Genomic DNA, 15,025 nt, shown 5'->3' with positions numbered 1-15,025 from the left:
CTTAGTGTGCCATCTTGTTTTGGGATACACTACAAAAGAGATGCAGTCATTTTAGTAGCACACTAAGATCAAAACAAGAACAGAAATCAGCAGCCAAACAGTAACATATTCAAGAGCCACTTCCTGGATGAAATAGTGGGGAGTCACACTATGGAACAATGGCAATGGAGGCTGCATCATTATATTTGTTCCCTTGGGCCCTCCAGATGTTGGTGGTAGAACTAGAAACGGAGAATAAAACCACACAATCCTGGACTATTAATGCAGGTCTGTTCTTCTTTCAGAAGCTTTTTATCTTCCTTTCTCTGTGCAGAGCAGTAACAGTGGTGACACACTCACCATTTGACTTCAGCCATTTTTTCGAATGGAGGTAACTTTCCAACATCCTTTCATTGAACAGCATATAACCCATCGGTTCAGAAATTACCACATCAACACTCTCAGGTAGGGAGATCTCCTCAATTTTTCCTGACAGAACTGTGATCTTGTCAGAAAGGTTGTTACTTCTCACCAACAGCTGGAGAAAAAACAAAAAACACACAGAAAGCGTTGGCTTCTTTGATTAGCAAACTTTCTATCAGAGATCTTTGATTAGGATTAAGTCCCCTACAGTGTAAAACAACTACGAAAGCCCGCTAATTAGAATTAAATTATAAAGATGGTACATACTTTTCCTTGCTACACCAAAATTTCTACAGATTATCAGTGCAGCAAACTCAAAGGAATGCAGTATGCAGGATCAAGAAGTGACAACATAGGTAATGTTATCTTGTAAGAGAAACCTATAGACAATATCTACAAGAAATAGCTACTGGAAAAAAGATTTTTTTTTACCCAATATAGATATTTACAAAGAAAAGGTCCTCAAAGACCCTCAGATCCTCCAAGATTTAAAAAAAATAGTATTCTTGAGTGGGTTATATAGCCATTAAAGGATGAAGAAACTCAAAAACCGAGAAGTCTGACACGAGTCACCCCTTAATATAAATGAAACATAATACTATATTCACAAAAACGCATTCAAATTGGTCTATACTTAGAATCAATGCACAGGAGGTTTAGTAAACTCGATTTGCACAGTGAACCATGGAGCAAAACATAAATGAACAGGAGAAATGGACTTATAATTTTATGTTTGATATTTAGGAAAAAACTAACCTTTTCAAAGTCTCTTTATGACTACACATAGATGCATATCCTATTTTGCTCTACTGTACTCTGACATACAGGGAAATATATAAACCTCTTAGGTTTAAGTAATTAGCAGAATCTTTTTTTCAGACATAAACTTGTAAAGAAACAACTATTTCACCTTAAATTACTCTAATGGAGGGAACTGCCTGCAGAGAGATTCTATAAAATGAAGCACCTTCTGCAACAGCACAGTAGAAGAATCATACAGGTGTCCAGACATACCAGGAAGCACAAGGATATACAATCGAATGGGCAAAAATATAAGCATAGCACACACTCGTCTAATGGAGCTGCAACCAACAGCATAGCCCTGAGACTGAGATAGGTGTGGCAAAACACCTGCATGTGCTCTGCCTGCTGCCTATACTTGTAGGGTATTGTTCACCATGGGTCCTGGCAAAACTTATTTATTGAAGCTTTCTGTTTGGAGGTAGAATCTCAAATCAATCATTCAATATTGCAGAAGAGCTCATAGAAAAAGGGAGAGTAGGTGACTAGGTGAAAATAAATCCACCCCTCGCCCCAAAATGGGTAAGAATTGAACTACAATTGCCTTTCCCATACTGTAAGCAGTAACTGAATTTCTCTTTTTCTAGTCAGAAGTCCATTTTCACAAAAAAACTGTAGGAACTTAAATGGTACATGAGACCAAAACCTGTCAAATTTCAGTAAAACTATCTAAAGGTCATTGAAAAGGACTGGTTAGACTAGCAGACAGAAGAAAGCCATAGTTCCTTAGGAATTTAGTCTAAAGTATGTGATTTTAATGTTTATGATAAGGAATTCATGAGTGTTTGGTGGTTTCTGAAGATAAATTCTGAGAAAGTTCCTTTTCACCTCTTTACATATTCAAGAATTTTACACTGATTTGAGCAATCAGATGTACATTCCATGCCAAAATACTAGTGTTCTCTTATAAGGAATCAAATTACCAACTTAAAATTTCTTCTTCTGCCTAGAAGAGTTTTAGAGAACCTTAGATTTACTTAGCTTTTTTTTTCCCCATTAGCAACTCTTTATTATATCCCAAACAGGGAAATCACTTTTGCTCATTATTGTGAATGTAATAACTCTTTAATAGCACAGAGCAAACTGCATAACATTTTGGAGAAAAATATTACATTCAGGTAGAGCTATAGAAAAAAACCTTAATGGAGAAGGTAGTTATGAAAACAGACACTTGGCTAACCCTCACTCAGAAGAAAAGAAACAGACACCCAAGCATACCTTTGGCAGTGATTGCTGTCATTTGATCTTTATTATACCGCAATGATGTGAAAAAGCTAAGCTCTGCATTTCATTGCCAAAGAGGAACAGCCTCTCTATCAGTAAGTTTATATCCTGAAACACAAACCTTCAACCACGACATACTTGTGATTTCAGTCAACTTGTTAGTCTCTGAAATAAGCCGCAGTTTTAAAGTGACTTAAGAATACTTTGAACAAAATAAACTACATCTTTGAAGAACTTTGTCTACCCTGAAAATGCTTTAGCATACAGCTTCAGACTTTTCCTCTTCCTTGTGCCCTGACAACCTCTGGACAGCATGGAAGAAGAAGAAATCACCTGTATGCAATGCGGATAGATGGGAAAACAAGGAGTCACAGGGAAAAATGGACCTGGAGGATGATGGAGGTAGCCAAGTGGAAGTGAATGGAGAAGAAAGGTAGAGCAGTTTACAAATACTAACAAGCACTGCCTCCCAGAAGGTGTGCTTGCATTGGTACACTTGTAACATCAACAGAAATGCATTACTTCAGTAAACTTTCAAGAAACTTATGCAGTGTGTGACTCATTCTAACTACAGAATGAGAGGCTAATGTTGTTATTACTTAATTCTAGCACCTTAACAAACAGCAGTTAATGATTTTCAGTCATAACCTGCTACTATACACCATAAGCAAACATAGTAATAGAACTACTTAATGAAACAAAAACCATACCAAACAAACACACTTTTAACTAACTAAATAGCATTGGCTATACTTTTACTCACAAGTGTTTGCATCCATTCTAAAAATAGGTTGACAGCTTTTTTTTTGTTCTTTTGAGCTGAGATTATGCCAGCAAATACTTTACGTGATTTCATTCTGGAAACAGAATTACCATTTTGCTCATAGGTGAGATCTTTATTTAAAAATAGCTTTAACTATAAAGTAAAAGCATAAAAGCAGCATGGGTATATAAGGGTAAGAAGCAAAAATCATTTTCAGACCCTCATAGACTGTGATAGGTAACACATATAGTTGGCTAGAGGGCAGCACAATATTTTGATCTCCAGTACATGTGGAGAAGATGCTTACCTTGAGAGAAAATATTTATTTTTACTAGAGATATTGGCAGGGAGACAAATGAAACAGAAAAAAAGATTTTTCATTATTATTCCATATTATTAGTAGTATATAGCTCCAAAAAAAACATCAATGTTTATTTGCTTTCCTACTTTTAGATACAGCCAAAAAACCCCCAAACATTGCCAGTACTAATCCTCTCTTTCAGAACAGAACTATAACTCAGCAAAACTAAAGCTTCCTGTGCTTTCAGTCTTTCAAAGTTTAGCAGAGAGAAAAATTGCATTTTTAAAAGGGAGTTAAGGTCATGTCAGAAGGTTTGGGCCAGAGAGTCTCAGGGAACAGAAACTTCTGATTATTCACATAACATTCTCCCAACTTCCTACCAGTATGCTCTGATTGTAATCTGAAGAATCAGTGTAATTCGACACCTGCCAGAATCTCAGCCTGCATACCAAGACTGTCAGGAGGCCAGTGAGTTGCAATTTATATAAGCATTTTTACATAAATAACTGAGAACTAGATTAAGACCTGTCGATTCATTTCAGATAGAAGATCACCTGTCTTACGGCAGCCACTTGTCACAGCCCTGCAGGCAAGAGTGCCTGCAGGGCTGTGACACCGTTTTTCTGTGATTTTTACAGTAGTTTAATTAGCATTAATTAAGAGTTCATATCTAGCCAGGTCTGTGGCAATAAAAAGCTAGTTTTTGCACTTCAAAAAAGGAGAATTTAAACACTTGTATCATTTTTCTGAAACTGGAATTTACCATGTATTTATGAAACTCTGATTAGTGGCTCATTATCACATGAACAGAAGGAAAAAAAAAAATCAATCAATTCTCATTAAATATTTCAGGGCTCCAGTCTCCCCCAAATACTCTCCCCCCATTTTTTTTCCAGAAAGGGAAGAAACTATAGAGATAATAGAACTAATTTATAACAGATCCAGAAACCAAGTGTATTATACCAAAAGCATACAAAATACTGCTCTTTTCTACTCCCAGGCAGTATAAACCAAAACTGGGAAAACAAAACAATAAAAAAAAAATCTTACTTTGAGGAGATTATAAATACCAGGTATGAAATAAGTCTTTGTCTCAGCTACCTCCATCTGCTTTGGCCTGACCTTACTTTAACAGGATTACTAACACCGAGTTCAATCTTAAAAGACTTGAGGTTTTTAAGTGTAAGAAGTTATTTCTGCTATCACCAAGGTGGCTCTGCTTCTCAGGCAGAAATACTGGCAATGCCATTTAAAAGATATGTCTTAAACAAGCTATTACCTTCTTCTCTTAACCGAATCTTCCAATCTGTATCTTTATATTGACTCTCTGCTGCTTTTACTAATCTCACTAAATTAAAGCTTTTTAAGTATTATCAAATTTTGTCCTTTGATTTTTTTTAAATCTTATTGATAAATGAGGAACAAGCAGCTAAGGGTGATGGCAGCAGAGCTTTTATATTTAGTGCTTCTGGGAATCATTAACAAATCTGTGGCAAAAGGAGAGGAGGTATGTGTGAGTGGGTGTGTTGACAATGTTTTCACCTCCCACACAGTATTTCATAAATTCCTACAAGTCATGGTCAGCACAATGTGTCTGAACAGAAGAAATAAGGCTGTTTCAATATTTCATAGCTTTAGTGAAAGGAAAAAACATTTTGAAAAGAAAACAAAATGTTTCATTCTACCCTTTATCTTCTGGTTTTGTCAGTGACTGGAAGGAATGTGTTATTTTCAACAGCTGCAATGTCTGGTGAGTCTTCTGGATTTCAGCAAACCTTGAAAGCAGGGAGAGATTACACTGATGGAAGATAAAATTCATTTCTTAAAACAAAATACAAATGGTTAAATTTGTATCTAGTATATGAATTCACTTCAAAGGACTTGTATCAGTCTGCCACCAAATGTGGCCATGTTAGTGTTCCGTTTATTTTTTCATCCTCTTTCACACAGCATTCAGGAAAATTAAACATTGAAAAGTCTTAGGCAAAATAAGAAAGGCCTGACTGACAAAATCCAGATCAAAACTCATCTCTGCAGTACATACAGGTAAACAGAAACCTCTCACACATCTCTTCTCATGAAAGGTGCAGTTCCATATCAAAACACAGCAAATCTCCAAGCCAACTACACAGAGACACAAAAAGAGGCCCAGCTGTTCTATAAGCCTGATAGTTGTCATGGACCCTACAAAGCTATGAATAATTCAAGTATCTTCCATATGACTTCCCCCAGAAAGACCATGCCAGCTGTCTTATATTTTGACATCAGGAGCCATCCCTAATGATACGTGAGAATCTGTTTTGCTTGAGCACTGAACAAAATTTTGCAAAACTCTCCATGAAAAAGACGCCAAACCCTAGAAATAAAAAAAGTCTGACTCCCAAAGATGGCAAATGAAAAAATTTCACATACATTTAAAAATTGATCTGTAAAGCAAGCGCTGTATAACTCTGCCAAAATAGAAAATAACACGGCAGCATCCATAATAACTAAAATAGAAATAGTCACATGGCTTTTAATGTAACTCTGCAGCTACATACTTTTTAAGAGGTACTTAAGAATTATATACCTACAAGCAGCACTGCTGCAGTTACACTAATCAACACATTTAATGCTGGGAGATGCAGAGAAAACAAAGTAACTTTAGCCTCTTAGAAGACTCGGAGAAGGACTCAAGTTGGCGAAACCATACGCATTAACAACACATCTTTGTGAAATGCTTCAAAAAACCCAAATAGAAATCTGACACACACACATTCTCTGTGGATTTTTCAGCAGTAAATAGCAAGGGTGACAGATGGCCCACCCAAAACCCGAGCAAAAATGTGACAGAGCCTTTTATAATTGTCCTGAGACGGGAATACAGTTAGGTGGGTGCAAAAGGAAAGTCAGAGAGTTAGTCTATCGGGAAGCTCTATATAACACTATCTGCTCAGATTTTGCACCTTTGGCTTAGCTGTATTTATTCAACTGTTTAAGTCACTTTTCTGGCCTTCTTAACAGGAGCTGCCAGGAGTAATTGCACTTACATCAGAACTTAAAATATAAGGCTTGGTCCACACTTAAGAGCTCATCTAAACTACCAAGCCTTTTAAATCCAGAGAAAGTCTAACAGTGTCTAAATTTTAGAGAGGCCTATTCCATACTAGTTCCAAGGAATACAAAGCTTTCTTTTTGTGCTGGAGACATCCAGCTGTGTCCAGCTGGAGAAATGCAGTGATTTAGCTAAATTCAGCTGTATTAATTACATAACCATATTCAGCTAAATAGCTGAAACCCACAAGCCATCAGTCCTGAGGGACTGCTATGCTGTCAAGTCTTCACCTAGCTGCCCTTTGCCATGAAATATCCTGCCAATCTTTTTTCATTATTATTATTAAGTGCGCATTATCACCATATCATATAAACCCCCACAATAACACCTGAGTTATGAGATGGCAAACAACTTAATACATCATTATATATAGTTAAAATCTTTTAATATAAATAACAGAAAACAAAGAGATGCAATTTGTTTACTGTATAGAAGACAATATGATGCAAACAAATATTACCTAAATAGTACATTACAAACAGGTGCAAACATTGTGGTGGCTGAGAAAGCTCTTTGCAAAAGCACCTGCCCCCAGCTCATGTTAAATGACTAAATTCCTGAAGGTGTCTTGGTGGGGGAGTGAGTTTATAAGCATCCTCACAGCAGCAATGATGGACTCTACTCAAGGCTAATTTTATCTTTTTCCTAATGGTCAGGGAGGGCAACAGAGAAAATAGCATTCTTAAATATACTCACCATCCATTTCTGATACCACGACAGACAGAAAAGCCTTTCATCAGGGGTAATTTTATATTTTAAAGATCCCATCACTAGCTGACCTCCTCAGTACAATCATTTTCCTCATGCACAGTATCTCTTTATTCAAATGCTATACATACATATCAGTTTGGTAACGTTACTTGGTCCTAAGTAAGTTGCTTAGAAGCACGTTTCATGTATAGACAAAACTACCAGCACCAGTTACTTACTTGCAGCCTTATTTCTTCTGCTCTCCCCTGCTCCCGACCATTTTTTGGCAATAGATTTACTGTAACAGCGAAATTAGCAGACTGAGATTGCTTTCATCTCACATCCCATGCATGCACAACTAAAGAGCACTGGACTGCATCCACTCTAAAGAATTTCCTCCCTACTACAAACTGTTTTGTTAGGCAAGGTCTGCTTCAAATTTCTCTCTCTCTCATAGACTGCATGTGGCTTGAGCCAGCAGTCAGCAGTTGCATATCTAAGGCATGGAGTCACAGGACAGAAGAAAAACTGGCACACATGCACAATAACCATCTCAAAAGGTACATGGGGTTTCTCCGCTTTCTGCTGAAATTTTTAAGTAGGAAAAAAGATAGCAGGTAAATCTAGGATAGTTAAGTGCCAAAGTGAAACTTACTTCTGTGTGATCTTAGTGACTAAACAACTTCTGGTACATTGACAAGACTGACCCAAAAGTGAACAATAATATTCAGAACTCCCTTGAATGCTACTCTTTTCTTTGTAGAGAAATGTCAAAAGTATTGGAGGAGGAAAACTAAAATCCTTGGACTGTAATAATGAGTTGCACTTTTATATATGTTATGAATTGTCTCTCTGTTGTCATTTTTAGTTGAAATGAAAATGTAATTTGTTTAATGTGTATCTGTGTGAGCTTCATTGTCACACATATATACCACAGACTAAGGCCCCTCTAGCTTTTCTGAATATTTTAATGAGGCCGTAAAAGAAAAGAGAAATGCAAGCAAATTAAACTGCTAACCAGTGAAAAAGCCACTCAACTACTGCACAGAACTCAGTGACATAGACTTGAATGACTCTTCAGCAAGTATTTAAAACAAATGAGCAACTGAGGAAGTGTGTTCCCTACTACAGCAGCTGGTATGAATTTTCCCTCTAACAATCTTTTCTGATATTCTGCTGTTGGACATCTGTACACAATACACCATCTTCAGCACTGTCATACAGACATTTGACTTCCAGTATTTTCACTATAGTGGTTTTTTTAATATATATTATTCTTTCTATATAAACGTGTAAGCATAAAAAGGAATCTACTGTAAAACCAACATATTTCTCAGTGAAATACTACGGCATTAATTTGCACAGCTTAAATTCAATTGCTCAGTTCATAATTTCACTTCAGTCAGTAGATTGTTATATTGATTGTTATATATGCTATATATATATATATATATATATAGTATTAAAATGGAAAAAATAAAAAAGGGAGCATGACTTGTTAATCTCACATTCAACAGGGCATATTGCATAGATGAAATAGATGGCAAATACAACAAATTCACATAAAAGTGAGGGAAGAAGTGAATAGAAACTATTGATCTTCTCATAATCCAAATACTGGATAGATGATGCTAATTTACAATGAAATCCCATAGTGGAATACTAGAATTCTGTAATTAGTGTGTACAGTATGCAATAAAAGCATTAAACTTACCCAGCTAAGCATGTTATTGTTAAATAAACCTGAACCCTTAAAACATAATATGTGCTAATAGATCAGCTGACTTGCCATACAGTTTGAGGGTGAAAAGGTTTTCATAAGAAATTACGACTACATGAATCTGTGGTTTTTCTTCTGAAAATTGAGTCCCACCTTGGAGAAAAGAGGAGAAGGAAATGATCATAGATCTATGAACTATCAAACAGAGTCTGGGTAATTGATTTCATGCCAGCTAGGATTCCCCAGTACCTAGAGCTGTGCAATGTTCTTTATTTCTCTTCTTAAACTGCAGTTTTAAGTAGTTTATCATTTCATTCACATCAAGGAAAGAGCAATTCTATTTCTAAAAAAAAAATCAATGGATTCATGCTGTTTCTCTACTAGTAAGTTGCGAGGTATTCCTCTCACATTTATATTCTCACATAAATACATGCAGTATTTGATAGACTACAGATGCAGCATACCCTTTCACAGCTGGTGACGTTGCTTACTTCTGACTTCAAATCACATTCAAGATTGTGACCAAAAGGTTATGTACGTTATGCTCACCTACCTGCTAGGATAAACAATTTCTCTTTTGCTCTTTATATTATGGTTTCCATAAATAAACTTCCACTTATCATGAAATAAAGATATTTGACAAATTGTATCTTTCCACAAAATCTTTAGTGAAAAAAGAACCACCTTCCACTCTTCCCTCTGACTCTCAGACACACCCCTTATATGTGTTTACCTTTTTTAATTCTTTGGATGGGCATGACAAAATGACAGACACCAGGAAAAGTTTTTCCTTTAATTAGGAAGATTTTTCTCTAACTATCCAAATTATTATAAAAAGATAGAAATGTTCTTGCAGTACGTACCTCCTCAATCAGGCTAGTACGTCCTAGCTGGTAACAGAAGTAACACGTGCATAGTTATCAACCATTCATCAATAGTAATATAAATTAGGTATGAAGAGAAACTGATTTATGAAATTCATCAGCTGAATTTTAAATAATAATAATTTCTGCACGTCTTAGTAAAATCTAAGTGATTTCAATGTTAAAATATTTTTATTCAAAATGTAAATGAATATAAAATGTATATGGAGAGATTAAAGAGAATCCTGTATTACAGCTGGAATGAAAAATGCAAAAACCTTATACTTTAATAAGTATTTCTACCTGGAGAGAAATAAAAATGTCTAATATTTATATTTTATTCTTTAAGACCCTAAACAAGTTCTCTTAATTTCCAGCAGCAACACACCTACTTCACATTGTTCCAGCTGACAATTGGTATTCACCAGCTTTCATCGAGGGCAAGGCTGGATTGCTGTGTTAGGACATACAGGAGGAGTTCTGACTGATCTGCTGTGTGCTCTCTTTTAAGCTTAGAGGAATTGTTGACTCCCAATGCTGTCCATCAACATTAATGTTCTACGTTAGTAAAGCAAAAGGATAAACTAACATCTACATTTGGCAACTTTTTTTTTTTTTTTTTAAAGTATGAGATGAGGAAACCTTCATTTTGCCACTTTTTGTTCTCTTCCACATTAAAGCTACTTTTAAAACTCAGATGGAGGTGTTCAACACTGGCAAAATTTAAAGTAATATGCTCACATTGTTCCCCACATGTTTAGATGTTCATCTAAATAAGCAGACATTGCTGATGTCAGAAAAGACGGATTTTTGCTGTTAGAATTAGCACTTTTTAGGAAGCGAACTTTTCCTAAGACACTTCGTTATTAATGTCATTTTAAGTGCTTAAAATGCTTTGAATCACATTAGGATATTTCATTAAAAACATCTCCAAAATCTTTCAAAACTAATCTTCAGATGCATCTTTTTAGACCCTAAAAACACATTTTCCTCAGAAGGTTGAAAGAGCTGACTAGTCACACTTAGCAGGAAACACCATCAACTTGCTGATCACACAGGTCTCAACAAGATTTAGAAAAAAACACCTAAATAATTTAGCACAGACCCTGTGAAAACAACATCTAGCTTAAAAAAATATGAAGATAAAAAGTCTAATCACAGTTTTCTATGTTCACAGTTTTTTACAGAAACAATCATCATATGGTTTTATTTGATGTATTCTAAGAGTTAGAACACTTTCAAAAATTACCTTCCAAAACGTGTTGGCACGTAGACCTGACTTCTTCAGCAAGTCAAACTGAAATCTTCAGCATTAACCTATTCAACACAGAATTCTGTACTTCTCATGCTTTCATGCTACATCATTTTGACACTTTGCTCAAATAAAACACTTACCTCTGCATATTTTGCCACTGAACTGGCTTCAACTGCATAGACTTTTCTAGCTCCAGCCTGCACTGCAAAGAATGAAAGGATTCCTGATCCACAGCCAACATCTAGGACCACCTAGAAAACAAAAGGCAGACCAAAAGAAACAAAATTATGAGAAGTCATTTCCTGACACCTATTTTGAGTAAGAAAATTTTTACAGCTGAACCCTGAGTTCAGTAAGTGTGTTATAGTTTAATTTGTAAAATTGAAGCATGACACCTGAAAAAGCTTCTTACTGAAGAGTGTTGATGTCCTTAATGTTTATTCTGTCAGGGAAAGCATATTTTTAAGAGACTTGACTATTCACAGATATACGTACGTGTGTGTGGCATGGAGGAAATAGGTTTTTATATCAAACTTCTTTAGGAGAAAAATGTAAACACTGACCTTACTCTGAATACCCTGGGGACGGAGGGAAGCCAAGACTGTAATAATTCTTTGGAAGAGTACAGAATCATGTTTTTTTTGAATTAAAAAAATCACTCCTTAGCATGGAAGCATCTTCAGTAAAACTGAACTGTATCTTTTTTCAAATATTGTTCCTGTTTGCTGACATCAATATTATACCTTCAATGAAGGTATAATATTGAATGAACTGTTGGATGCAGCATCTGTTGTAGTCCCTCAATCAACTATAAATCCCAAAGCCTCACTTTCTCTATTAGCCAGGATATTCACCTTCTGTAAGTCAAAACATTGGCTAGGGTGTTTCAAAAGGCCAAAATTTTTGTTTCAGTGTGTTGAAACTCTGCAATTCAAGTATGTACCTCTGCTGTCAGCTATTCTAGCAAAGCCAGCACCCAGTTCAACGCTCCAGATAAGCCTCTAGCGCTAGCTTCGTTCTGCTGCAGCCACCACTGTACACATCGCTGAACATATCACTGTAGAGACCATAAGTACATAGACAGAAAGAGGGTAACTGCTGGAAAAATGTTCAAGATGAGAAGCCAAATCAATTTAATGCAAAGGACATTCTTCACCCTGCACAAAAATCTGATCTAGTATTAGTACCTTGCTCCCTCAAATTTCAATATCTGCCGTCAGAGAAGTCTCATGGAACAAGCTCTCCATCTATATTGAATCGTCCTACGGTTTTGTGCATGACTGAAAACAGGAGCCAAAATTCTGCAGTTCCCTGCGGCTGAAATTCTCATGAGATTTCAATCCAAAATGTGAAATTCAGAAGCAAATATTAGACAATTTATGTCACCTGGAACTGCAGCATCATAAGATTTCAAAGCACTAGCATTTCAACTGTGAAACTGAACCACAGCCCTGATCCAATTCGAGTCAAATCCAGAGGATTCAGAGTGAATACCTCAGCTAAGAATACCACCAGCTTCTCTTACTCTGTCCCCTCCATATCCCAGCTTCCCATATGGTGCACACTGCTTACCAGTCTTTAAAAGCAGAGAGAAAAAAAATTGTGTATTCAAACAAAGAGTTTTGGCAGAAAAATAAGCTTTCAGAACTAAGAGCACATTCTATTCCCAAAAATTCACCCTACATGACACGTAGGTTATACACTGCAGAATGCAGTTCAAAACACATGGTTTGAATCTGCTGCAGATGCTATAGATCTGTGTTACAGAACTACTCCAATGCAAAATAAATTAACATTGCTTCTGTTATTGCACATAGTTTCAAGCTGGGTGTAGGAGCCAGAACCTTGCCTTTAATCATATTTTCTTTCCTAGTGAAAGATTTTATTAAACTCATTTTTTTTATATCACAGATGACAAGCTGTCACAGATCCAGTTTTCTTTTCCGTGCTTTGGCAGGTATTAGAATATGCTCCCCTGCCCAGGAGAACTAACTCTTCAGAACAGCAAGTGACAACAAACGTCGAGAAAGAAAGCAGGGTGGGAGACAACAAGTTCAGACCAATTTCATTGAGACATAGGACTAACAGAAGATCTGATAAGCTATTTCTCAATACCCAGTGGGAACCACAAAATTATTGTAATACTTTCCTTCTATCTTCCAAATATGCAGAGAGAAAAGTCAGCTGTTAAGTTCAGCGTTACAAATTTAATGGAGAAGTACGTTTTTTCACATCAGATCTGATTCCGACACCATTTCTTACACTTTACCTATGTCCACGTGAGCAGGTGGTACAACTGAATTGGAATATTTCTTTTCAGGATGAAAGGGGTTCTGGCTGAAGAGAGCCGCTAAGGGAAGAAGCTGTTCAAAGGCGGGAGTAGACTGCAAAACATCAGGGAGGCTGACCAAGAGATGGGCAGGATCTTCACAGGGACTTTTCAGAGGCAAAAGCCCAAGCCACACAGCGCAAGTAAGGAAAAACAGAGGGTATGCTCAAATAAGTGGAGGACAAAGACTCCTAAGACGGAATGAAAGCCAGATGAGTCTGAAGCAAGTGTTCATACTGTAAGGAGCAGGGGGTGTGATGGTCACTAGAGATTCTTTCCTGCAGGGGACAGGGGCCCTCATGTACTGATCTGGTATGCTATCTTTGGAGGCTTCTTGAACACCAAAGGCCCACATCTAGGATATTAGAGAGGAAATGCTTAGGCCCCTCTGGCCCTTGGACTACTTACTACCAATTGTCCTTGATTCACGTAGACACCAATGATACCCTCTCGAGTGTATCAAGGGTGACTGTAGAGTCTCGGGGGTTGAGGGTGAAACACACGGGACCAGGTGGTGTCTCCTCAATCCTGGCAGGGAGAGGGAAAGGCTTAGGAATAATCTATGCTCTCCCGGTTATCAGTCCAGGACTATAGCTTTTATGATGGCAGGACCCTCCTCAGGAATGACGATTGCTGGGGACAGATGGGATCCACCTGAAAAAGTGGGGCAAGAGCATCTTTGCCATCAGGTTTTCAACAGAGAAAGGGGCTGAAAGAGTAGGTCCATGCTGTGGGAGATTATGATAGGCTGAAGAGAGGTGAAGGTATGGAAGGCATGAGGAAGCGTCCATAAGATAACAGAACACGAGAGGGTCCCATGCTCCCTTTGTGAAAGCAGCATGACAGAGGAGCCATCTGAGATGCATCTACACAAACACACACAGCATGGGAAACAAATAGGAGGAATCAGAAGTCCATGAACAGAGGCACAGCTATGATTTCATTTGGATTATGGAGACATGGTGGTGTAGCTTGCACAGCTCATACAGTCACGGACGGCTACAGGTTGTTCAGAAAAAAAAGGCTGGCAAAGTCAGGGCAGGGGGGCTGTGCTCTATGCCAAGGAATGATTTGACTGCATGGAGCTTTGCTTTCAAATGGACGATGAACTAGTTAAGAGCTTATGGGTATGGATAAGAGGACACATGTTAGGGATACAGGTGATACGGTGGTACGCATCTACTGCGGATATCAAGAAATTGACTGACAGGAACCTTGCAAGGATCAAAAATGGCCAGTGTTGCATCTTTGCTGGAACGCCATACAATAGCCAGGCTGGGGCTGACTGGCTAAAAAGCAGCTTTCCAAAAAAAGACCTCAGGTTCCTACTGGACAACAAGTTGAATATGCATCTGCCCTTGCAGCCAAGGAGGCCAACCACAAGACTGTAGCCAGCAGAAGTCAGGAAAAGTGAATACATTTGCTTGTGAGATAATATCTGGAGAACTCTGTCCAGTTTCGGGCTCCTCAGGTCAAGAAAGATATTGACATTTTGGAGCAAGTCCAACAGAGGTCCACCAAGCTGGTTAGGGCGCTGAAGGGCAGGATGTATGAAGAGAGGTCTGAGAGAAATTTTTGTCTAG

General features: G+C 37.5%; 1 protein-coding gene across 5 annotated transcripts in view; it reads right to left on the bottom strand.

Annotated features, from left to right (window-relative positions):
- Positions 1–15,025, bottom strand: part of LOC104149843 (histone-arginine methyltransferase CARM1) — a 79,220-nt gene that overhangs the window by 19,299 nt on the left and 44,896 nt on the right. For all 5 annotated transcript variants that reach the window (XM_068928971.1, XM_068928970.1, XM_068928973.1 and 2 more), the window contains 2 exons: positions 11,254–11,364; positions 340–517 (listed from right to left, as the gene is read on the bottom strand). In XM_068928971.1, the coding sequence (XP_068785072.1) occupies positions 340–517; positions 11,254–11,364 (289 nt within the window). The remainder of the gene's footprint in view (positions 1–339; positions 518–11,253; positions 11,365–15,025) is intronic.

The sequence above is a fragment of the Struthio camelus genome, chromosome Z (genome assembly GCF_040807025.1).
Source record: "Struthio camelus isolate bStrCam1 chromosome Z, bStrCam1.hap1, whole genome shotgun sequence".
Lineage (NCBI taxonomy): Eukaryota > Metazoa > Chordata > Aves > Struthioniformes > Struthionidae > Struthio > Struthio camelus.
The sequence above is the reverse complement of the archived record's forward strand: the minus strand, read 5'-3'. Positions and strand labels throughout refer to the sequence as shown.